At 38.3% G+C, this 24,176-nt stretch overlaps 1 protein-coding gene across 1 annotated transcript in view; it reads left to right on the plus strand.

Annotated features, from left to right (window-relative positions):
- Positions 1–24,176, plus strand: part of NHLRC2 (NHL repeat containing 2) — a 58,886-nt gene that overhangs the window by 30,015 nt on the left and 4,695 nt on the right. Inside the window, exons 5-10 of the mRNA XM_044240570.1 lie at positions 2,250–2,379; positions 15,392–15,491; positions 17,907–18,138; positions 18,693–18,815; positions 20,113–20,322; positions 21,339–21,558. Coding sequence (XP_044096505.1) covers positions 2,250–2,379; positions 15,392–15,491; positions 17,907–18,138; positions 18,693–18,815; positions 20,113–20,322; positions 21,339–21,558 — 1,015 coding nt within the window. The remainder of the gene's footprint in view (positions 1–2,249; positions 2,380–15,391; positions 15,492–17,906; positions 18,139–18,692; positions 18,816–20,112; positions 20,323–21,338; positions 21,559–24,176) is intronic.

The following is a 24,176-nucleotide window of genomic DNA, read 5'->3' on the forward strand; positions in this document are numbered from 1 at the left end:
TGGATTCCAGTATTTTTACATGGAGGTTTGAAAACAAAGGGTTTATTGTATCTATAACAATCTTGGAAAAATAAAGTTAAAAGATACACCATGTGATTAAAGACAGTGTAATATTATACTAAGTCAAGACAGTGTGATACTTTTATAAGGATAGCATCAAAGTAATAAGGGAGAAAGGAAAGTCATTTCTACCTATTGTGCTTGAACAACTAGATACTCATTTGGGGGGGAAAAAAAAGACACGTGACCCCTATCTCACATATCATATTACAAACATCAATTCAGTATGCATCACAGACCTAAATGTAAATGTTAAAGCTATGAAGTTTTTAGAAGAAAACATGAGAATCTTTGTGACTTGCAGATAGGCAAGGTTTCTCAAAGACAGGACACAAACAGTCATAAAAAAGATAAATTTGAATTTATCAGAATTTAAAACTTATTAAAATTTACTGTTAAGACAATGAAGACAAGCTACAGGCTATTAGAAATTAGTCACAAAAATTTACAAAACATATCCGAAGGGACTAAGATCCATGAAATATAAAGTTTCCTACAGGTAAAAAATGGGCAAGGATTTGAACAGACCTTCTTTCAAAAGATGTAAGAATGACCACAAACCGATAAAGTAATGAACATCATGGGTTAAAAAGGAAACGCAAAGTGAAACCATAATGAAATACATCCACTATATTGGTTAAAATTAAAAAGACTGACAAAAAAAGAAAGAAAAAAAGAACGAATGACCACACCATAGGTTTGCAAGGCAAGGATGTGGCGTAATTGGAACTTGAATACATTGGAGGCAATACAGAAATGATAGACCAACTTCAGGCAGTTTTGTTTTTTTTTAATCAAACTAATCCTGTAACATAGCAGTGATAGTCCTGGGTATGTACAAAAGAGAAGTTAAAAGATACCTTCACCAAAAGACTTAACACAAGAATATCGAGAGCAACTCTGTTTGAAGGCCCCAAACTGGAAATAGTCCAGGTATCCATCAGTAGGAAAATAAGTAAATGAACTGTGGTACCTTCCTATCATGGAATACTGCTCAGCAGTAAAAAGGAACAAACTACATGTATACAAATAAATCTCAAAAACCTGGTAAGTGAAAGAAGCCTCTTAGACAAGAGTCCATACTGTTTGATTCAGTTTATCTCAAGTCGTGGAAGAGCTACAGCTGACTGACCTATGATGGAAAAACAGTACTATTTGGCTTTGGGGGTAGGAGAGATTGGAAGGAGGCTTGCAGGGACTTACTGTAGTGAAGATAACATTCAGTATCTTTATGTAAGTTGAGGCTACCATGCATTTATGATAATTCATTGAATGGTACACTCAAGATATGTGTATTTCATTGTAAGTCTCGGCTCCAAAAAAAAGGGAACTGAAAAAATACAGAATTCTTGTTAATTATAAGCCTGTTGAGAAATTTAGGGCCAGTGTACTGATGTTTATGGTGTACTCTGAAATGCATCTAAAAGTGTAAATGGATAGCTCAGTAAGATACGTGAAAAGCAAGTAAATGAAATGTTGATAGGAGGTTGCGGGTATATAGATCTTTGCTGCAAAATTCTTTCAACTTTTGTGTTTGATAATTTTCATGGTAAATGTGGGTAGAAGGATTTTAGGAGATTAAACCAAAGTGCCTTTTTTCAGTAGACTTCATTTTTCCAGTTTATAAAGTGGAGGCAGTGTAATGTAATAGAGCTAGAACTAACTGGGTTTAAATCCCAGATCTTTGTCTTACCTTTATGATCTGTGCATCAGTTTCCTCAATATTAATCAAAATCACAGTCATAGGTTATTGTGAGGATGGATGGATGGATGATTCTTGGATCAGTGCCTAGCACATATTAAGATCTATAATTGTCAGTTACTAGTCAAGCATAATTGAAATACATGTGTTTACTTTTAAGAAACATGCACCTTTCTAGATTTTGCTTTGAAATTTCAAATTTCACTTTCTTCAACACCTTTTATAGTTAAGATGACATCAGCACCAATCCTTGTAGAGTCCAGTGATGAGGAAAGCAGGGAGTGGGTGGGTGGGGAAATGAAAAGGACTGTGTTTTGTGCGTTTGAATAACAAGCTCCCCCTATTCTTGATTAGTCCTTTTTTAGCTTTTTATTTTTTAAGAGTATTTATGTTGCAGAAACTTTGTATATGTTCTATTGGAAATCTTCATGTACCAAAGGAAAAAAAAAAGTAACATACATTGCATAAAACATGTTAATTTTTATAGATTGATCTAGAAGCTGAGATGGTGAGCACTGTAGCTGGCATTGGAATTCAAGGTACAGATAAAGAAGGTGGAGCTCAAGGAGAAGAACAACCCATTAGTTCCCCTTGGGATGTAGTTTTTGGAACTTCAGGTATGTAAACTTTTAATACTAAATATAAGTAAACTTTGCAACAGATGTTAAGATTCTTAAAATATTCCGGGGACATTCATTTGGATTAATTCTAATTGCTACTTGTTTTATACTTTCATTGCCTATGGTGAGATTTATTGTGTAAAAATAAAGCTAGCAGTAATAAATATAACTTACAGTATACATTGTTACATATAACATTGTATATTATATTTTATGCACAAGATAGACTATATATTACTCTAATGTTAAAAAATTTTGTCTTAGCTGCAGTTTCCAATTAATACAGTTCTGAATAGTTTTACATTGGAAAGATTGTAGTTTCAGAACCTAAAGTGATTATTCATGAACTGTGCCATTTAAGAATGTCCTTTTTATTTACTCTAGTATGAAATCAAGAAATGATAGCTGTTTTTTTTTTTAGATTATTAAAATTTGCATTGAAATATTAATAGCTCCATTTGGGTAATTAAAGAAGACTTGACTAAATTATGTAGATATCGATAATGGATGAAATTTACATTATATTTATAACTTTATTACTTGTATTAATTGACCAAAAATAATCTTGGAACATTAGTACTCTTATTTTTCATTGGACCTCAGTGATTCTGATATAGTAACCTATTATGTAAAACCAGAGTAATGAATAAAGAAAATTAGTAGAATACATTGAAAATAGAATTTGGGACTAAATGGTTTGTATGATCTGAATTATATTTATAGAGTGAATAAGCACTAGTTTAGTTTAGTGGCTTTACATTTGAGATAATTCCCTATTGTGATGTTAATCCAGTTATAATTCAAAGACCTTAATTTTTTCCATTGTGATTAACTTTATAAAGCTTTTAATATTCATAAAATAATTGAATGAACTTCTGGTACTACTGCACTTAATGATAACAACTTGGGTATTTGCATAAGTTACTTTGCGACTTTTATTTTTGGGATTTTGTTTTAGTGGCTCACAGGGAGAAGGGGTTGGAAAGGGAGGGGAGCAGTGTCCCAAGGCACAATCATTAAGGGGATATATGCAGAGAATTTTAAAACAGCAGTAAAAGCAGCTATAGTTCATTCTTCTTTTTGTCACCGTGCTCCCTCAATTCTAAATATTTGAGGGTTAAAAATTCTTATCCCCACCAGGACTTATCAGCCCTGCCTCCTTGCCTTTGATTCACTGAGCTATTTGAACATAAACCTTATAGACAGAAAAATAGTTTGAAACCTGTCTCTCAGTAAAATAGTCAAAGTGGATGAGAATGGTTACTTCGGTATATGCTGTCACCCTCCCTCATGGGAAAAAGAAAATTTTTCTCTGGTTAGCATGTAAGCCCCGAGGGATTTGAAGCTAATAGTGCGTATAACATTTCAGTTAAAGTTATTTATGTTTTGCAACTTAAAACTTGTATTTACTATATTTGTTAGTAATTGCTACAATAACACTTCATAAGAAATCATCCCAAAACTCATACAAACCTCAAGCTTTATTTGTTACTCATATATATATATATATGTGTGTATATATATATATATATACACACACACACACACACACACACACACACACAGGATTGGGGTTCAGCTGATGAAGTCTAAGCCTGGACTAAGTTCCAGGCTGTTTCTTGGGTCTAGATCTGCCCTGTTTGTTTCTCAACCTCCTTGAACCAGCCGCTGTCTGAAGCATATTCTTTTGCCAAAAGGCAAGAGCACAGGAGAGTAAACCCAGTGAAACACATTTTAAGCCTTTGCTCATGTCGTATCTGCTTATTTACTGTTACTAAGCATATCACACGAGTAAGCTCAAAGTCATGGAGCAGGGATATGCACTTTGCCTGCAGTGAGGACATGGTAAGGGTATGGATGTACAGTACTACAACCAAGGAGTGAAGAATTAAAACTAGTTAATTCCGTCTGCCACATAAATCAATTTGCATTGCTTAAAAACAGGATATACTTTACTGGATACTTTATTTAGTTGGATTTCTTTAAGGATTTTTTCTAGGCTAAAAGATTTTCATACTTCATAGCATGGAATCTCTGGTTGTTTATTTCCTATTGAGAATGCACCCAAATTGTTTTCTAAGGGAAATCTTGGCTGTAGAGACAAGTACCTTCCCAGCTTCCAACTGGAGTAACGTGCTGAGACTGCCGTCTTTATTAAGCTCAACTTCTCGATAAGGGAAGTGAGTCCTGCCTTAGCTTAACAGATCATTAAGAGCATATGGCTCTACATTTCACTTATGACTTAGAATAGCTTCACTCCAGGTACATAGTCTTGAATGCATTCAAGCTTAACACCTTTCAAAATATTAAGAGAAAATGGTTTTCAAGCACTACTTGAAGGACCTGTCATCACAATGACTGCTCTAGTAGAAGAGTTTTTAACCTTCAGTCGTATACCCCAGGCATTCCTGGTTAGGCTTTGTTGAGGTACTTAAACTTCTCAGAAATTCTGTATAAGATTTGCAGGGGGGGCAGAGTGCACCTGGGTGGCTCAGTCAGTGAAGCGTCTGCCTTCGACTCAGGTCATAATCCTAGGGTCCTGGGATAGAGCCCCTCATCAGGTTCCCTGCTCCGTGGCAAGCCTGCTTCTCCCTCTCCCACTCCGCCTGCTTGTGTTCCTTCTCTCAGTGTCAAATAAATAAATAAATAAAGTCTTAAAAAGAAAGATTTGGGGGAATTGGTCAGTTTTTCATCGGAATTTCAAAGTTGTACATTACCCGAAAGCATTTCAGAGCCACTGTTCTCAAATACTCTAAAATCGAGTCCTGGGTTAATGTCTGTTGTCACAGTATGGGGAAAGTGCTATTTGTTCTTACAGTTTTTACTAAATAGTATTTTGGCATCGTGTCATTCATTAAAAAATGTATCAACACATATATATCTGTATGCGTGTATATGTGTCTGATAGTACGTATTTCATCAAAATAGAGTCCTTTGGGACGCGTTATGATTTTTACTACAGGGATTTGTTGGTAGTTCAGTCATTACCTTATAAATAAATTTCTCTACTAGAGAAATTTTTTTCTGATTTCTATATTATAGATAATACTTTTTTCCTAAGTATTAAGTTTGATTTAAGCTCTTGATAATTTGAATATCATAACTGATTTTATTTGCTTTGTTGTACTGATTGCTAGAAAACAGAAAAGTTATCTTTAGTAAAGTATAATGGAAACATGGCATTCTTTTTTTATTTTTAAGATTTTATTTGTTTTTTTGACGGAGATTACAAGTAGGCAGAGAGGCAGGTAGCGGGGTGGCGGGGGGAAGCAGGCTCTCTGCTGAGCAGAGAGCCTGATGCAGGGCTCGATTCCCAGGAAGCTGAGATCATGACCTGAGCGAAGGCAGAGGCTTAACCCACTGAGCCACCCAGGAGCCCCGACATTCATTTTTTGCTATCAGTACAGCTACATCTCTTTTCTACCCTATTTACTGACCGCTTCAATTTTTTATTTTAAATTTATTGGTATTTCTTTGTATACTACCTGAATCCTCTGTGGAAATAAAAGAAGTAAATGAAGTAGAATCCATTACTGATGTGATTGACTATAATTGGTCCATATTGGGAAAAAAATCTTTTAAATCTGAGAATCATAAAAGTAAAAATACTTTCTTCTAAGAATTACAAATGAACATTTAAAAAAATATTTTATTTATTTATTTGACAGAGATCACAAGTAGGCAGAGTGGCAGGCAGAGAGAGAGGAGGAAGCAGGCTCCCTGCCAAGCAGAGAGTCTGATGTGGGGCTCGATCTCAGGACCCTGAGATCATGACCTGAGCCAAAGGCAGAGGCTTTAATCCACTGAGCCACCCAGGCGCCCCACATATGTACATTTTTAAGGCAGTCTTTCAAGGTAGGACCAAAGCCGTCATGTAGCCTCTGACAGTCTTGTACCACTCCGTATCAACTGTTTGCGTTTCCTTAAAGTGTGATCAGAATTTTGAAACACTTGGAAGGAAGTCTGAGGGATGCAGTGTTTTTAACTTACTCTTTCAATGGTCTTTCCACACTTAGTTTAACAATTTGACTTGGCTACTTGCTTTTATTAAGTCTTTCCGAAGTATTCAATTTTGTTTTCATAAAAAGAGCTTTCCATTTGCATTCTTAGTGAATTGGTCGCTATATAAATAAATGATGTAATCGTACAACTAGTTTAAACAGATGTGCAATTAAACGCAACTTGAAGGGGACTAGCTTAGAAAAATTGTTCTTCTAAACACTTGGGTTTTTTAACACTTTAAGAGAATATGTGTGAAATTCTGGTATAGTTGTGAGTTTGAGAGAGGATGGAATTATCAGGAGGAAAACATGGAAACTAGATTCAGGGTTGTGGTATCTTCCTCCATGAGGCTGTCTTGCAGTGCAGACAATGGCCCCCAGCTCCAGCTAGCATTTACAGACAAGTCTCAGGCATCCGAGTAAGACATCAAGGTACAGAAGAGACCTAAATATGATTTCTCTTACAGAAAGTTGACTACGAAGCAAGACTATACAGTTGACCTTTGAATATGCAGGGGTTAGGGACACTGACCTCCCTGCAGGGAAAAATCTGCATGTAACTTTGACTCTCCCAAAACTTAACTATTTATACTTAACTATTACTTAACTATTAATAGCCTTACTGACAGCATAAACAGTTGATTGACGCGTATGTATGTATTTTATGCTGTACCTTTTTTTTAAGATTTTGTTCATTTGTTTGTTAGATCTCTATCTGTCAAATAAATAAATAAAATCTTTTAAAAAAATCATAGAGAAAATACAATTACAGTACTATATTGTATTGATTTGAAAAAAATCTGTGCATAAGTGGACCCATGTAGTTCAGAACTGTTTTCAGTGGTCAGCTGTACATTGAGAGATCCATCCAGACATAGTAAAATTAAAAAAGAAAATAAAAATATGAAAAACAGAAATTTTTAGACTAGTGGTTCCTTGTGGGAAAAAGAGGGGATATGATCATGGAAGGATGCATGAGGTTTTCTTTTTTTTTTTTTAAGATCTTATTTATTTATTTGACAGATAGAGATCACAAGTAGGCAGAGAGGCAGGCAGAGAGAGAGAGAGAGAGAGGGAAGCAGGCTCCCTGCTGAGCAGAGAGCCCGATGCGGGACTCGATCCCAGGACCCTGAGATCATGACCTGAGCCGAAGGCAGCGGCTTAACCCACTGAGCCACCCAGGCGCCCGCCATGAGGTTTTCAAATAATATTCTTCTTCAGCTTGGTTGTATGCATAGATTTTTAGCTAATAAACTTTATATATAAGGCATCCATTTGTATGTATGGTTTTTTTTTAAATTTTTTAAGGTTTTATTTATTTATTTGACAGTGAGAGATCACAAGTAGGCAGAGAGGCAGGCAAAGAGAGAGGAGGAAGCAGGCTCCCCGCAGAGAGCCCGATGCGGGGCTCGATCCCAGGACCCTGTGATCATGACCTGAGCCGAAGGCAGAGGCCTTAACCCACTGAGCCACCCAGGCGCCCCTGTATGTATGTTTAATTAAAAATTGAACTTTAAAAACAATAGATTAGGTAAAGAATGAAAAATAATGTGGATGGATACACAACTGAATGTGTATCTTATCAAGAGACCCATTTAAGAAACAACATACTTCAGGAGCTTAGAGAAAGGTACTTTAGTACCTCTGATTATTTAAATATACATGTATTGTGAAGGTGCATGTATGTATTTTAAATGGTGACTAATGGGCTAAATATTTAGCCCAGTCATGCCATCACAGTAATAAAAGCATAAAAATAACACAAAATACTTTTTACAAAAGAGATTGTTTCATCTTTGTTCATTTTTTATCACTGTGAATAATGGTCAGAGCTTCATAATGCACTAAAAATAATTACTAGCTACAATAAATTTATAGGTTTTCAGAATCTTTGCAGTGTTTCTAAGAGCTTTTTTATCATAAAGGTCAAAACCCCTGCTAGTCTCTAAGTACTTTAGACGTTACCTGATTTAGAATAATTTATGGAAAGGACAATGTGCCCGAATCCCATTAACCTTCCCTGGCCCTTTAATCAGCATTTTATAATTTAGCTGTTCTTATACAACTTTAAATGATTGAAATCCAGCTGTTTAGTATGCTAGTCTAAAAATCTAGTGTTGGTACTTATGTGCTTAGATAATATGCTTCTTTGATTTCCATTAATAAGCTATAAAATATAAAAAACACCCTCTAAAATAAGATTTTTTTGAGGAATAAACTTTATACAGCGTGACTAATGTGTTTTTATTTTGTTAAAATGGTTTCATATTTAAAACTTGAGAGAAGATTCTTTTATTATCTTATCACATTGACTTTGTATTTATAAGATTTTTTAAATAAAATTTTTTGATGAGGTATAATTTATAGAAAGTGAAATTCACCCTTATTATGTATAAGTTCTGTGTATTTTGATAAACCTATACAGTCTTCTAGCCATTACTACAGTTAAGATACAGAATATTTCCATCACCCCCCAAAAGTTCTCATGACCCTTTGTTCAGTCTCCCTCCCACCTCTTCTACCACTCACTGCAGCTACTGGCAACAATCATCTATTTCTTGTTGCTCATTATAGTCTTTATGTCTGTCTGCTTCCATTTAGCGTTTTTTTTTTTTTTTAAGATTTTATTTATTTATTTGACAGAGATCACAAGTAGGCAGAGAGGCAGGCAGAGAGAGAGGAAGGAAGCAGGCTCCCTGCTGAGCAGAGAGCCCGACGTGGGGCTGGATCCCAGGACCCTGGGATCATGACCTGAGCCGCCCCTCCATTTAGCTTTTGACATTCATCCCTGTTGCTGCTTGTATCAGCAGTTTTTTCTTTTTTCTTTTTTTTTTTTTTTGAGTAGTATTCCATTGTATGGCTGTAATACACCTTGTTTATTAATTCACTCGTTGATAGACATTTTTAATATCTCTAGTTTATGGCGGTGACTAAAACCTCTATAAACATTTGTGTACAGGTTTTTATGTGGACATAAACATATTTATTTTCTTGAGTAGATGCTTAGGAATTGAACTGCTGGGTCATATGGTAAGTGTATGTGTAGTTTTATAAGAAATTGCCAGACTGTGTTTTTAGAGTCTCGAGTGTCCTGGAATAATACCACTTAAGCCTGGAGAACTTCTGTAACATTTCTTGAGGCACGTGTCTACTGACATTAATTTCTCTTGGCCTTCCTTTTTTAAGTAGGGTGGTTGGAGGTGGGATGTCTGAAAAAGTATTTACCTTCGTTTTTGAAAGGTATTTTCTACTCCATATGCAAGTCTGCATTGACTTTTAAATATATATAATATATATTTAATATATTTAATGTATTATATAAAATATATATGTTTAATATATATTAATAATTAGTATAAAATAATATATTTAATATATGTGTGTGTATATATGTATTCACACATACACTTTGAAGATGTTGTTCTATTGCCTTAAAACTTACATAGTTTTAAACAAGAGGTCTAATTATTTTCCTAGCTCCTTCATGACTGCCATCAAGATTTTCTCTTTGGTTTGACTGATATGTCCGGGAGTTATCCTGCTTAGAATTCTTGAGTCTGTAGTTTTGTGTCCTTCATTATTTATGTCCTTCAGCTTTTCAAATATGTCTTCTGCTCCTTTCTCTTCTTTCTGGGATTTCAGTTACTTGTATGTAAGCAACTCTTACATACCATGTTTTCTTTTTATTTCATCCCTTTTTCTCCCTTTTGTGTTTCAGTTCATATAATTTGTATTGATTTATCTTTAGGGTCATTGTTTCCTCAGCTATCTTTAATCAACTGATGAGTTTGTTGAAGGAATTTTTATCACTGATTCTTTTTGGTATTGCATTTCCATTTTACTATTTCTTATAGATTCCATCTACCTGTTTAAATTCTTCATCTGTATAGATGTGTTGACCACTTTTTTCTCTAGATTCTTTAACATAGTCCATGTTGTATAGTTGTAAATTTCAGGTCATCTCTGAGTCTGTTTCTGTTGATTGCTTTTTCCCTTGAAAATGGGGTTTTGGTTTTGGGGTTGTTTTATTTTGTTCTTCTTTTCTTTTATGTGTGTCTGCTCATTTTGTTATATTTCAGTAATTTTGAATAGAACTGTAGAGGCTGATGAGATCAGTGTATTTATGCCATTATAAGGGAGGTTGAGTCAATTAAACAGAACCTAGGCTGACTTGGGATTTTATTGCTGTGCTTACTGTCAGTTTATCACAGCTTTCACATCACTCTGGCACTGGGCTGCTGTTACCTTAGCACAGGGGCCTATGTGCCGGAGGATTTTTCTCAGTGTGAGAACCTGGCAGTGTTCAGTCATCCTGCACAGCCGAGCCCCAGGGTGGTCATCTCTGTGCTCTCGCAGCTCCTCACGAGGCAGATAGCTGCTATTTGTTATTCTGTACTAGGCTGCAGTGGGGCTAAGGAGGTGTTCTGTTCTTCTGGTCAGCCTCAGTCTCCGGGAGACTCTGTGTGCCTGGGCCTGCTTATTGTTCCTGTTCTTTCTATCTGGCAGCTAAACTCTGAGTGGTTCAGAGGAATTTTCTGCTGCTCCCTTAGCAGTGGAAAACCTGTCCTGGTATCAGTATGGGGTCTTTGGCCAAAGGTAGTTCTCTGCCCCTCCCCCAAAGAGAGGTAGAAAGGTTGTTTTTTTTGTTTTGTTTTGTTTTGGTTTGGTTTTTGTTTTCCTACCCTTCTACAGCTATGATTCGTGTTTTCCTGTGCGATGGGGGTGTTAGGCTTTACTTCTTTCTCCTAATGGCCTGAGGTTTTGCTTCCTAGGAGGTTTAGAGACTGTGTAGGAAAAAAACTACACAAATGGACAATTTCCCAGTTGCTATTTAGAGGGTTCTAATGATTGGGATCTATTTTTGATCATAGCTGCTTAATATAACACTGAATTTTTAAAAGCTCATTGGCAGGTAATTTGCTTTTATTTTCATATGTCATTTGCTGGTTTTATTCCTGCCTTCAAAAATTATCTCACTAATCCTTACTAATGAAAGATTTTGTCTTTTGAAATACTTGCTAAACCTTTCTCAGCTTTTGGCATTGTCTCTCTTATTTTTAAGTAACTGTTGAAAATCAATAATACTAAGTGTACTCTTAATTTATAATTGAGATGTTTATGATTGTCACATTCTTGTTAGAAGGAACAAAACTAATACCCATATGTGGTAGTACAACTGTGTGCCTCACATTTCAGACTCCAGGGTGAACAATATACATTATTAATACGATTCTGGTTGGTTTGATAAGCCTTATAAATGCCAGACCTCTTTCTTCCTTCCTTCATTCCTTTCTTTCTTTCTTTCAACTCACATTTTATCTGCAAGAACAAATCCTTCAGCCCTCGGGGGAATGATCGGGCTGGGTAAAAGCTTCCTCAGAGGCAGTATTGCATGGACTGGAGCCAGACCACTTGGGCTTTAATTAGTTTTACATCTTAGTAGTTATGTGATTTTGGACAAGTTACCTATTCTCTTTATGCCCCCAATTTCCTCATCAAAATTAAAGATATTAATAGTATCTAGCTCAGAAGCTTATTTTAAGAATTATGAGGGCTAATATACATGAAGCACTTAGAATAGAGCCTGGCCCCATAGAAAATACTGCAGAAGTATTTGCTATAATACAGAGTTTCATCTTGTGAGTCACAGAGAGCTGCTGATAAGCTGAAACAAACCAAAAATGGAAAGGCAAGGGATTGGGAAAAAATCCTGGTGAGAGATTATTCGGCCATAGGCTTATGCCACAGGCTATTGGGAGGGAAGGACAGGAGTGAACCGAGGCACACATCCTAGAATAGACAGGCATGATTACATTTAGTCAGATCTCTGCTTCTGATCACACAGAAAATGCTTTTGTGTACTTCAAGCCTGAGCTAAGTCCATGGGGCAGAGGCAGGAGGGAGGGAGAAGTCAATGGGCCAAGCAAGGACTGGGCCAGAAGAGCCCAGGCTCACTTCTGTATTTCCTGCATTCGGATCAGAACACGAATAATCTGGAGTCAGACTCACTAATAGATTATTATTCCAGGTTTAGCTATGTGAATTTCAGTAATTTATTTAGCCCTTTTCAATTTCAGCTGCTTTGTAAAATGGAGATGATAAGAATAAGACTTACTAAAGTCATTAAAGGAAGTAATCCCCATAAGGTGCTTATTCCTTAGCTCAGTGCCTTAAATATAGGAAATGTTCTGGATGGTCACCATCCACCCTTCTTCCCACTGTCCTCATCATCGTCACCATCAGTTGTCATGGGAAATCCCAAGACACTGAAATCATGATTTGACACAGTCTTTGCTTCTCTACTTTTTCTTATTCGTCAGGCTTCTAAAGGAAATAAGTACACAGAGAACAAAACCAAGCAAACTGTTTACACTTTACTACTATGAAGTTTGGCCTTCATGTAATAGACTCTGGTTGAACTAGGCTGGTCTGTTTGGGGAACTGGTTTGGTCTTTCCCTCAGCTATATACCAACACAGCTCTCCTTTGGCAAGGTAGAGGCTTTCAAAGCAGGTCATCTTCTGATAATTGCAGCTTTATTTCTAATCTTTATACTTTTTGCTTCTTGTTGCACAAATTGGGGCCTCAAATGAATGCTAAATAAAAATGTTGATTAGGGGGCGCCTGGGTGGCTCAGTGGGTTAAGCCGCTGCCTTCGGCTCAGGTCATGATCTCAGGGTCCTGGGATCGAGTCCCGCATCGGGCTCTCTGCTCAGCAGAAAGCCTGCTTCCTCCTCTCTCTCTGTCTGCCTGCCTCTCTGCCTACTTGTGATCTCTCTCTGTCAAATAAATAAATAAAATCTTTAAAAAAAAAAATGTTGATTAGCAGATATCCTTGTCTAATTTCTGTTCTCAGGGGGAATGTCTTAGTCACCTCAGGCTGCCATAACAAAATACCACAGTTGGGGTGGCTTAAACAACAGAAATTTATTTTCTCACAGTTTTGAAGGCTAGAAGTCCAAGGTCAGAATGCCAGCATGATTGGTTTCTGGTGAGAGCTCTCTTCTGGCTTATGGATGGTCAGTCACCTTTGTACCTTGTCCTCACATGGCAGGAGCAAAATAAAATACTTAGGAAAAGCTTTTGATCTACTCTGAAGGTGATTAAGCAGAGACTGAGTCCCCAGAATAAATGGATGCCCTTGTCACTTTTAATATAATTTTTGTTCATAAAAATATTTGACTATGAAAAATTAAATTGAAATACTTTCCTTTAGATTTCATAGGATAGCAATTAAGAATACAGAAAAAGAGGCAACATGTGATCCAGATTTTTCTGTTGGTCTGCCTGGTGTCAGATTCCTGTTCATTTACTGGCGCTGGGATCCTGGCAAGTTCCCTCACCTCTCTAAGGTCTCAGTTCCTTCATCTGTAAAAAGGGCCTAATAACACTACCTGTCCCTTGGGGCATTTGAGAAAATGTAAGTGATAATCTCTATGAAGTTCTTGGCACATAGCCACCACAATTTACTGAGAACCATCAATACTATTTTTGTTGTCGTTCAATTGGAAGACACTTGAAGGTAATACAAGTGAAGGAAAACAGGTTCCTTCTGGACACACACTACTTGAAGTTAAAATAACAAATAAAATGGCCTTACCAATATATTTCTTTTAGCAAAAGGAATATCTGACCAAATTATTTTTTAAAATCTCTACTACATGTAAAAGTCACCTCAGGATACAGTTTAAAATAGATACATTTTTTAGGCCCCACATTCCCCAACTCACGACTAAGATCCAGAGTCACATGCTCCACTGACCGAGTCAGCCACGGCACTCCTAAATTAACTCTTTTAACAGTAGCATTAATTTGAAAAATAGAGCCTTGTCACATTGTAGTAAGTTTTAACAGTCTAAGAAAGTAGAAAATTACTTACAAGTTTGCGTAAACAATTGTAATATATTGTATAGTCTATATTGTAATATAGTTTTAGCTTTTTTGCATGTCAACGATAGTTTTTGGAAAAAGCCTCAAAGCCAATTAAATAACGGATTTTCAAATAGGAACTGTGATGTGTTTCAAAGTCTAACCAATCCTGTGGTGGGAATATATTTTAAATATATATATATATTTTTTAAAGATTTTATTTGTCAGAGATAGACTAAACACACAAGCAAGGGGAGCAGCAGGCAGAGGAGAAGTTCCAATGAGCATGGAACCCAATGGGGGACTGGATTCCAGGACCCTAGGATCAGGACCTGAACCGAAGGCAGATGCTTAACCAACTGAGCTACCCAGGCACCCCTTTATTTTACTTTTAAGTAGGCTCCATGCCCAATGTGGGGCTCGAACTCATGACCTTGAGACCAAGAGTTGCATGTTCTACTGACTGAGCCAGCTGGGCACCCCCAGTGGAAATACCTATTTCTTACACTATTAAAAGATAGGGTTTTTTTCATGAGAAATTATTCAAAGAACCTGTTATTAAAGCATATGATTTCAGGGCGCCTGGGTGGCTCAGTGGGTTAAGCCACTGCCTTCGGCTCAGGTCATAATCTCAGGGTCCTGGGATCGAGTCCCGCATCGGGCTCTCTGCTCGGCAGGGAGCCTGCTTCCTCTTCTCTCTCTCTCTGCCTGCCTCTCTACCTACTTGTGATCTCTCTCTCTCTCTCTCTGTCAAATAAATAAATAAATAATCTTTAAAAAAAAAAGTATATGATTTCAGTGGTTAGTGCTAGGTGTTTGACTGTCAGAGTTTCTTTGGAGAGTGTATGTCAACCTATTTTATCAAATAAGAAATCAGATATTTAAAAACATTGTGCCCAGAGATGCAGAGGGACTTCCTACTATTTAAGAATACTTTCGCTTTCTGTGAATTTACAGGTAAATTCATAAATCTAAAGAAATCTTTCACAAGGAAAATGGAAAAATTTCAAAAGCAACTTAAAACTGTAAATACTTTTTTCTTCTTCAGATGATTTATAAACATACTGCTGTCTTTAAATTTCTGAAAGACGTAGAGTATTTGTATTAACGAGATAGTAATTCCTTTTTATTTTTATAAAGGCTCGGAAGTCCAAAGAAATGATATTCTGTGGATAGCCATGGCAGGGACTCATCAGATATGGGCACTGCTGCTGGACTGTGGCAGACTACCGAAGAAAAAGTAAGTGACCATCTCTCTTTTTGGGCAAACTACACAAGTCCACAGAATCCCCTCTCCTCGGGTCTCTCTTCTCGCAGCACCTCTGTGCTAGTTGGGATGCGCTGGGCTCTGGCACCGTAACAAACAATCCGGATTCTCAGGAGCGTGAGATAAGGTTGGTTTCTTCTTGCTCACGTAGGTCTGGTGGGGAGCACTCCTCTGCCGGGCTGTTGACCAGGCTGATGAAGCGGCCACCATCTGGACCTTTGCCGGTAATCCTGGCAGAGAGAGGGGTGGTGAGTTGCTCAGAAGTGACACACATCAGCTTTACTTAAATTTCATCAGCCCAAGTATGTCTTGTGGCCACCGTCGCTGACTTCCGAGAACGGGGACGATCGGTGCTGTCCAGCCTCCGGAGAAGTGTTCGGTGGCCCCTCATCTCCTAACACGCGGCTCCCGTACCCCTGCTCAGGAACGCGGACATTTGAACACTATTGGCAGAGTGCTTAGTGGCTCAGGTTTTGTGGTCCTGCCTAAGATTGAATCGTGGCTCTGCCACTCACTGTCCGTGGGAGCTTAGGAGAGCCGGTTTAACTTCCGTGCTTCGGTCTCTTGGATCTACTTCATAGGCATGTTTTGAAAACGAGTAATATGTATGAAGAGCTCAGCCTAGTGCCTGGTTTATACAGTAAATGTAGGAGTTTCATCACCACTGTTGGGGACATAAAGATGAAAAAGTAGCACATCTGCACAGTTTCTTATACCCCTTCTGTAGAGCCTTGTCTCTTCTCCCGCATGTTCCAGGTAGAACTGACCGATCTTCTCTGTGACCTCATTACCCTCCCTACGTAGTTACATTACTGCACTGATAAGTTCCTTCTCTCCCCATCTTCCTTCCTCCTTCCCTCGTTTTCCTTCTCTCCCCGGTGCTGTTTTTGGTTGCATTTACTGGCTTCCAGAACTATTTCCTCCTTCTCAGCTGTCCCTTAAAGTAAAATTGTCCCTCACGTAAATAAGAGGAACCCAATATCAGTAAAATATGAGGTATCAAGAAAGGCTTCCTGAAAGAAGCTGCTAAATTAAAACTGGATAGAGGAGTAGAACTTAGGAGAGTGGAGGTTTCCCAGGCAAGAAATGACACTAGTTTTGTGAGTAAAAGCCAGATCATGAAGCGCCTTATGCGTCCTTTGAAGAAATGTGAACATTATTCTGCATGCCTTTATGGAAAGTTTTGAGCTAGCTAGTGAAATGATTAGATCTGTGCTTTTGAAAGAACACTGGCAGCATTTGGCCTGGGACAAAACTAGAGACAGAGATAGCAGTGAGGGGACTATGGCCAGAGATGATAGCCTGACAGTACAGTGACCAGAAACGTTGACATGAGGCGTAATTATAAACAGTAACAGAGATGGCCAGAATGCACTGTTCTAATTGATGGCTGTTTTCGACCCATATGGTCAAGAGTGGGCTAAATTTCCAAATAAGTAGAGTCTCACTCTTGTCGGATCCCATGGACGTGTATCATAGTTTTAAGGATGCCTGATCTGTATTACTGATCTTACAGTGGTAAAGACTGCTAACATTTTAGAAGTTACTTTTTCTCCCCACTCTTTCTTTTATTTAATTAAAGAAATTCCTATTTGAAATTAAGATTCATATTAATTACCTCTTGTTTGTTTGGCATATTAGCTATCACATATATTTCCCTGACTACATTTTAAAATAAGTTTGTTGAATAAGTGGCTGACTTTTGTACAGTCTGTGCCCCTTTGTTCTATCCCCTGTTCTCTACTGAATTTAGCATGGGGAACACAGCAGTGAGTAAGTGATTGGTGGTCATGCTAGACTTCGACTTGCTGGGCCATACCTGGAGATGATGACGAACATGTTGTCTCATTATTTGGCATCCTGAGTCAGCTGCTTCCCCTCCCTCAACACAGCACACCACCATGTCTTCCTTCCATTTCCTCTAGCATAAACCCAGAAGACAAAGTGTAAAACTTTCTCTTAGAATCATTGCGAAGTCCTTCAAGTAGAAGTTTCCGTATTGTATATAAAAAATTGATTTTACAGTTGATTAAAGCAGCATAATCATCCTTTAAGAAGTGAAGGTGGGATCCAGATGTACCTGTCTCTGGCCATTTGTAGAAAACACACACACCCTATCCAGCCAACGATATGATCATCATTCTTGTCAGGGATTTCCTCTCTGGCCATTGAGAATAGTTTCAATTTTGTGTATGTCCAAAAAAAAAAGTACGTTAATGATTTAGAAAAACTTTAGAAGAAGCTGACTTGCACACTTAAGGCTCAGATCACATGTCTGTTTTTTACCAGCGCTTATCTCCTCCAGTTTCATCACTTCAATTCATTTGATTACTAAATTGGACACAAAATAATGATGTCGATTCCACCTGTGAACTTGGCTTTTTTTAGTGAGCTGAAAAAAGGAACCTGCCTTCGGTTTGCTGGAAGCGGAAATGAAGAGAACCGGAATAACGCGTATCCTCACAAGGCAGGCTTCGCCCAGCCGTCAGGTCTTTCTCTGGCCCCGGAAGATCCCTGGAGCTGCCTGTTCGTGGCAGACAGTGAGAGCAGCGCCGTGAGAGCCGTCTCGCTGAAGGACGGGGCCGTGAAGCACCTCGTGGGAGGAGCAAGAGATCCCATGGTAATGTGTGAAGGTCACTTGCGCATGCTGCACCCAGCCCTTAGCATGCTCGCGTGTTTCAGATAGCGAAGAGTTAATAAATTTCAGGAGAACTAGTTCTTGGCCTGTCCATAAATTAAAGTGGAAGTCAGGCCAAAGGAACTGTGAATATAAAGAAACCCAAGTAACAAAACCATCTAAGAAAAATCAGTTGACTCTAATTTGATTACACAAACGTCAAGGCTTCAGGAAGTATGGAAGGATAAATACTGATCACCGAGGGAAGAGGAAAATGTAAATTAGATACTTGGCAGGAGGGTGGAAAGAGCAGATTAGTAGACTTGACTGGTTCCTGACCAGATGTTTGATTACTGTGAATAGAACTACCAAGTCCCACAATTAACATAGGTTCAAAATTCTGTCACTTTTTTTGGTCTAAGTTGAATACCCAGGCCGATTTATATGAAATCAGACCCATTTCCCCTTTAAGTAGAATATATAGTCTTTTTATACCTTGAGTGGTAGCACTATAAAAATTTTAATGCGTGATGTTTTTTCTTTAAAAAAAAAAAAAGAATTTATTTGCTTTTGGTGATGTTGATGGAGTAGGAGTCAATGCCAAGCTTCAGCACCCACTTGGAGTCACTTGGGACAAGAAAAGGAATTTACTTTATGTGGCAGACTCTTATAATCACAAGGTGAGTCTCAACAGAATTCTAGAATATCCTGCTTTTCATCTGTGGCATTTAAAAGCTGAAAGCTTTGTGAGCCTCCTCCAACTGCCACTTTAAAATAGAGAGGAGTAACAGTCTTTGACAACTGTGTACAAGCCTTTGCTGTTCTTTTCTTAGTCCTTTCTTTGCAAAGAGGATATGATGGCACTCGGAGCTGGGGAAGGGACTAAATAAATCCCCCATGACTACAGCAAAAAATCGTGAATTGCGATCCATCAAAGCTGCCTAGTGACAGGGTAAATAAGAAGGCAGCAGGTGGCAGGGAAAATTAATATGTCAACTAACAAAGGAACGTTTTTGAGCTATTGCATAGTTGCAGTGCCTGCTAGCAAATAATTCCATTTTCAGCAGCATTTCCATTTTTGTCTCTGTTGCACGAATTATTCAACTGTTGCCATTTTTATTGCATTTTTCTTTTCTATAAAAATGAGTGGAAAATGTTAATACCTTGTGATGACACCATAAATTAACATAATTGAGGCACAATTGGAAATCATTAGGTTTAACATAAGCGGCCAGTTCTCAACCCGTGTTAGATGTTCATGAGAAAGAAGAAAGTCTGTTCAACTGCGTCTCATTGTGAGGAAAAAGCATAACATTTTTAAAAATTTGATTCCAGAGATAATTTCATCAAAGATTGCTGCTCAAAGATAAGATGTAACTGGGTGTTTTACGGAGTTTTTAGCTCTCAAAATGGAGTGTTTCCCCTGAGTCTGTAATTTGAATATTTGACTTTTCAAGAAAATAGGGAAATGCCTATTTTTTTCTTTTAAGATTGATTGATTTATTTGAGAGAGAGTACCCGCATGAGTGTGGGGAGGAACAAGGGAGAGGCAGAGGCAGAAAATCTCAAGCAGACTCCCTGCTGGGCATGGAGCCTGAGACCGGGCTCAGTCTCACAGTCCCGAGCAGCACCTGAGCAGCACCTGAGCCCGAATCAAGAGCCAGGCGTGTGGGGTATCGGGCTCTCTGCTCAGCGGGGAGCCTGCTTCCACCTCTCTCTCTGCCTGCCTCTCTGCCTGCTTGTGATCTCTGCCTGTCAAATAAATAAATAAAATCTTTAAAAATAAATAAAAAGCCAGACACTTAACTGACTGAGCCATTCAGGTGCCCTAGAAATGCCTATTCTTTTTCTTTTTCTCAGATTTAGTAACAATGCTAATAGCAGTCAAATTCTCTGGTTTGCTTTTCAGGACACTTTTCTATACTATGAACCTGAAATTGACCTTCAGATATATACTGCCTTGTTCTTTCTTTTTAGATTAAAGTTGTGGATCCAAAAACAAAAAACTGCTCAACATTAGCAGGAACTGGAGACGCTAGTAATGTTACCACTTCGAGCTTTACCGAGTCAACTTTTAATGAACCAGGAGGCTTGTGTATTGGAGAGAATGACCAGTTATTATATGTAGCAGACACCAATAATCATCAAATTAAAGTGATGGATTTAGAAACAAAAATGATTTCTGTGGTAAGCAATCAAAGTATAAGTTAAAGAGTATCATTTTAAGAATCATACTAAAGTCCTCACAGCACAGAAGGAGACACTTCTGGTCAGACCATCTCCAGGTTAGACGTGAAACACGTAGGTAGAGTAGTGAGTGAATGCCTCCTTCCGGGATGCTCAAATTCCATTTGTGACAAGAGTGTTTAAGATACTGGAAGTTGGAGAGAATTGGAACTTTCATCTGTGTTTAAATGTCTTTAAAAAAATGTATAGACATATACACACTGAACCACAGAACATACACATTACATGGGTTGGGTTGTCCAGTTGTTGTGTGTGTGTGTGTGTGTGTTTAAGGATTCTTGGATTCACCATAGGAAACAAAGATCACACATTAATCTCTTATCAGATAACTTCCCAAAGGAAACTCTAGGAGCCACACTTCCCAACACACTGAAAATAAGATTGGAAAAAAACTTACTAAACAGAGTTCTAGTCAGTTTTTAAAGATTGGGATATAGTCTCCCAAAATTTTCAAGCTACCTCTTGATATATCATAGTTGGCTGGGGGAGGGGGAGCTTTTTTCCCTAAAATTCCAGGAATTCCCAAAATATATTTTAAAATAAAAATACAGAATACAGTACATAATACAAAATATCATGCCATCATAATATAAGTGTTTTTTTCTCCTGACATAGATCATCTTATGATCAGCAGTGAAAAGTTGTAAAGTGGAATTATATCCACTGCATTTAAATGATAAACTTTTACTTTAATTTCCTACCATCTATAAACATACTGGACAATGAACTTAGCTCTGTCTCATTAGTATTGGTAATCTTATAGCCAGGATGAAATATGTTTCTGAACCTACAAACTAACCATGAGACGTCTAAATAAGCACTCTTCTAATTCAGACTAGAATGGGGGTTAAGTTTCATTGACACAGAATCTCATTTTTCAACTGTGGTTCAAAAATAAGCTCTTTACGATTACTAATGTACTTGTGCTTGAAGTAACAGATCTTCTTACTTCCTAGCTCCCAATCTTCAGACCTGACAACGCTGTGGTAGATGGCCCGTTCCTAGTAGAGAAACAGAAAACATTACCCAAACTACCTAAATCTGCTCCAAACATTAGACTGTCTCCGGTGGCTGCGTCTCCAGGCCAGACCCTGCAGTTCAAGCTAAGATTAGAGCTCCCATCAGGAACGAAGCTGACGGAGGGAGTGCCCAGTTGCTGGTTTCTAGCCGCTGAAGGTACGAGATGAATCCTGCAGACACTCCAGTATCAAATTGTACTTTCCAGTGTGCCTCCCAGTGGTGTAGTGATCTAAATCTCGGAGTCCATTCTAAAGAAGGAAATTGATTTTCCCTTTGAGTAGGATATTTTTAAAAATACTCTCTTTTAACTGAAGTAACTTGATGTTGGCTTTTCCCGATTCAGCTTTTTGGTGGTTTAACTGTTACCTTTTACTCTCCCACGTCTGCGTCTGTCCAGTGCTTCAGTGCTTTCAGCTGGTGCTTACTTCGTTTCAAAAGGACTTGATTTACCAGTTAAGCCTGAAGCTACATTTTCTTCTTTAGAGATGCCACAGGTAGAACTCTAGCCCCATTACTTGCTTGCTATAAGAAAACGGATGCCCAGACCGTGTCTTAAAAGTATGCCATCCAAGTAGACTAAAACATTGTTGAAGGGTATGTAATTGAATACGGATGAATCACTCTGATGGGAATGCAGGCAGAGCCTTTGTCCTTACTCACTACTTTGTAGTCATTTAAGCTAAGAGCACTTCCTGTTTGAGTCTATTCTCAAAGTATTCAGTGACTATAAATTGTGTAAAGATTTGAATGTGTATTTGAATCACTGTGTGATCTCAATTGTTTAAGGACACCCCCTCTAATAGAGTGGACGACTACTGTAAGCTACTAGCAGTCAGAACTAAGGGCTGGCTTCTTGTCTCTAATGACCTTCCTCTGGCCTGGTCTCCCACGCTCTTTCACATGTTCTCAGTCTTGCATTTCCTCCCGCCTCCCCCCTCCTACCCTCTCACACACTTCTCTCGTGCCTTCCCAGTCCCAGGCTCTGTGCCTTCCTACCTTGCTGCTTTCTCAGGGCCGCAGATGCGCTCACGCAGCTCCCCCCTGGGCATCCACACTGAGAACAGACCCCACTGGGCATCCACACCGAGAACAGACCCCATTGGGCATCCACACCGAGAACAGAGAGATCTCGGTGGTATAGCCAGGAGCAACTGCTGGGTCAGAGTGGGGAGGCCGGCTCTGGGGTGCCTGACTGAGCCCTGGGAACCACCCGCCCACCACGAGGGAGAGAGGGCTGAGCTCTGCAGGTGAGAAGGAGGGAGAGGTTCAGAGCCAGCTCCATGGACAGGGACTGGCACAGGGGAGTCCTCAAACCCGGGCCATTGCCGTGTCTGTTAGTCGGCAAGCATTTGCGTCGATCGCGATCACTGTTAATTTCCCATCTCCGAGTGTAACTAAAGAGCAGTGGGTTGATTTTTAAAATATGGTATTGGCAGATGAACCTGTTCAAGTCTATTTGGTCCAACACACAGATTAATAATGAGCCACTGGAATACAAAATACGGGTAGTATTAAGGTGAAGTAGTCTGTAGAGAAAATTCCTATTTTATCCCTAGTCCAAAATAGTGGTTCCATTTTCATTGTACGTGGGCAAATAAGTTTTCAGACAAGAGTCCTAGTAATTTAAGGTTTTTGAAAATTATTTTATAGGGTACATTTGTGCATTTGTGATTAAAGGAAGGCTTTTCTTCTTGGCCAATTATTTAGAGAACTTAAAACATCTCTTTAACTAAATTTTGGTCTATATAATCTTAAAGGTGTCAGCACATGTGAAGATTTTAAGCTCCCCCCTTCAAAAAAGGCATTTATAAAAGCACCACTGGCATATTATAAATTCACAAATCCCACATGTGATATATCTGAAAAATATCTAAAAAGACTTTGTGTTTATTTCTAGAATTGGACATTAAAATAGCACAGTTGTTTTCCTGTTTTGATTTAAAATATAAAAAGTTCCCCACTATTCTGCTATCTAGCAAAGCCAACCATGAAATAAAACATATTCTCCCAAGAAAGCAAAGGAGGCCAAAGAATTTTAAAGAGAATTTTTAAATAATGGTTTAAAAGCTCTTTACTTATTAACTCTTTAGATTTTCACCTTTTACTTTCTCCTTCTCCAACCTGACATATTTTTCTTAAATTTGATTTTTCAACCAAGAGAGAACTAGAAGCAGTACTGGAGGGGAGATGGAGGCCTAATAGAAGCAGGTGCTCTGAGTCTGTTGGCCCATCCTGAGGTGAAAAGAAAGAAAAAAGCTAAAAAGTAGACGTAGAATTTCATTACCACTCAGTAGGCGGTCCAGTGTTTGTACTAATGACCCAAGTCATTGAGAAGTCATGAGACTCTGCTCTGCGTCTTCTCTTTAAGATGGCAGGAAAGCATGTCCTTGTGTTTTCCAGATGCGGGCTCTTGATTTCTAACCCCTCTTTAAGCCGAAAGTCCATGTAAACATGGCCTTCCTCAGTACGACACAGACGTCCTTTCTGAGAGGCACTGCATGAATAAAGACATGTTTAAAATTCTGATACTAGAAGCTTGAAGATTTTTAGTGGTTTACTAGACCTGTGTTATAATCTATGTATTTAAATCTAAGAGTTAGGTATTAAAATGAGGTAGACAGAATCTTGTGTTTACATTATTGAGCCCATCTGAATAATATATACAGTGTTACTTGTTTCTAAAAATGTATTTCTTGGTTTTTACCTTTGGATATTTAATAATTCATCGTGATCTTGACTTTGAAAGTCACCGCAGAGTTGTACATACATTGGTA

This window comes from Neovison vison, chromosome 2, assembly GCF_020171115.1.
Source record: "Neovison vison isolate M4711 chromosome 2, ASM_NN_V1, whole genome shotgun sequence".
Lineage (NCBI taxonomy): Eukaryota > Metazoa > Chordata > Mammalia > Carnivora > Mustelidae > Neogale > Neogale vison.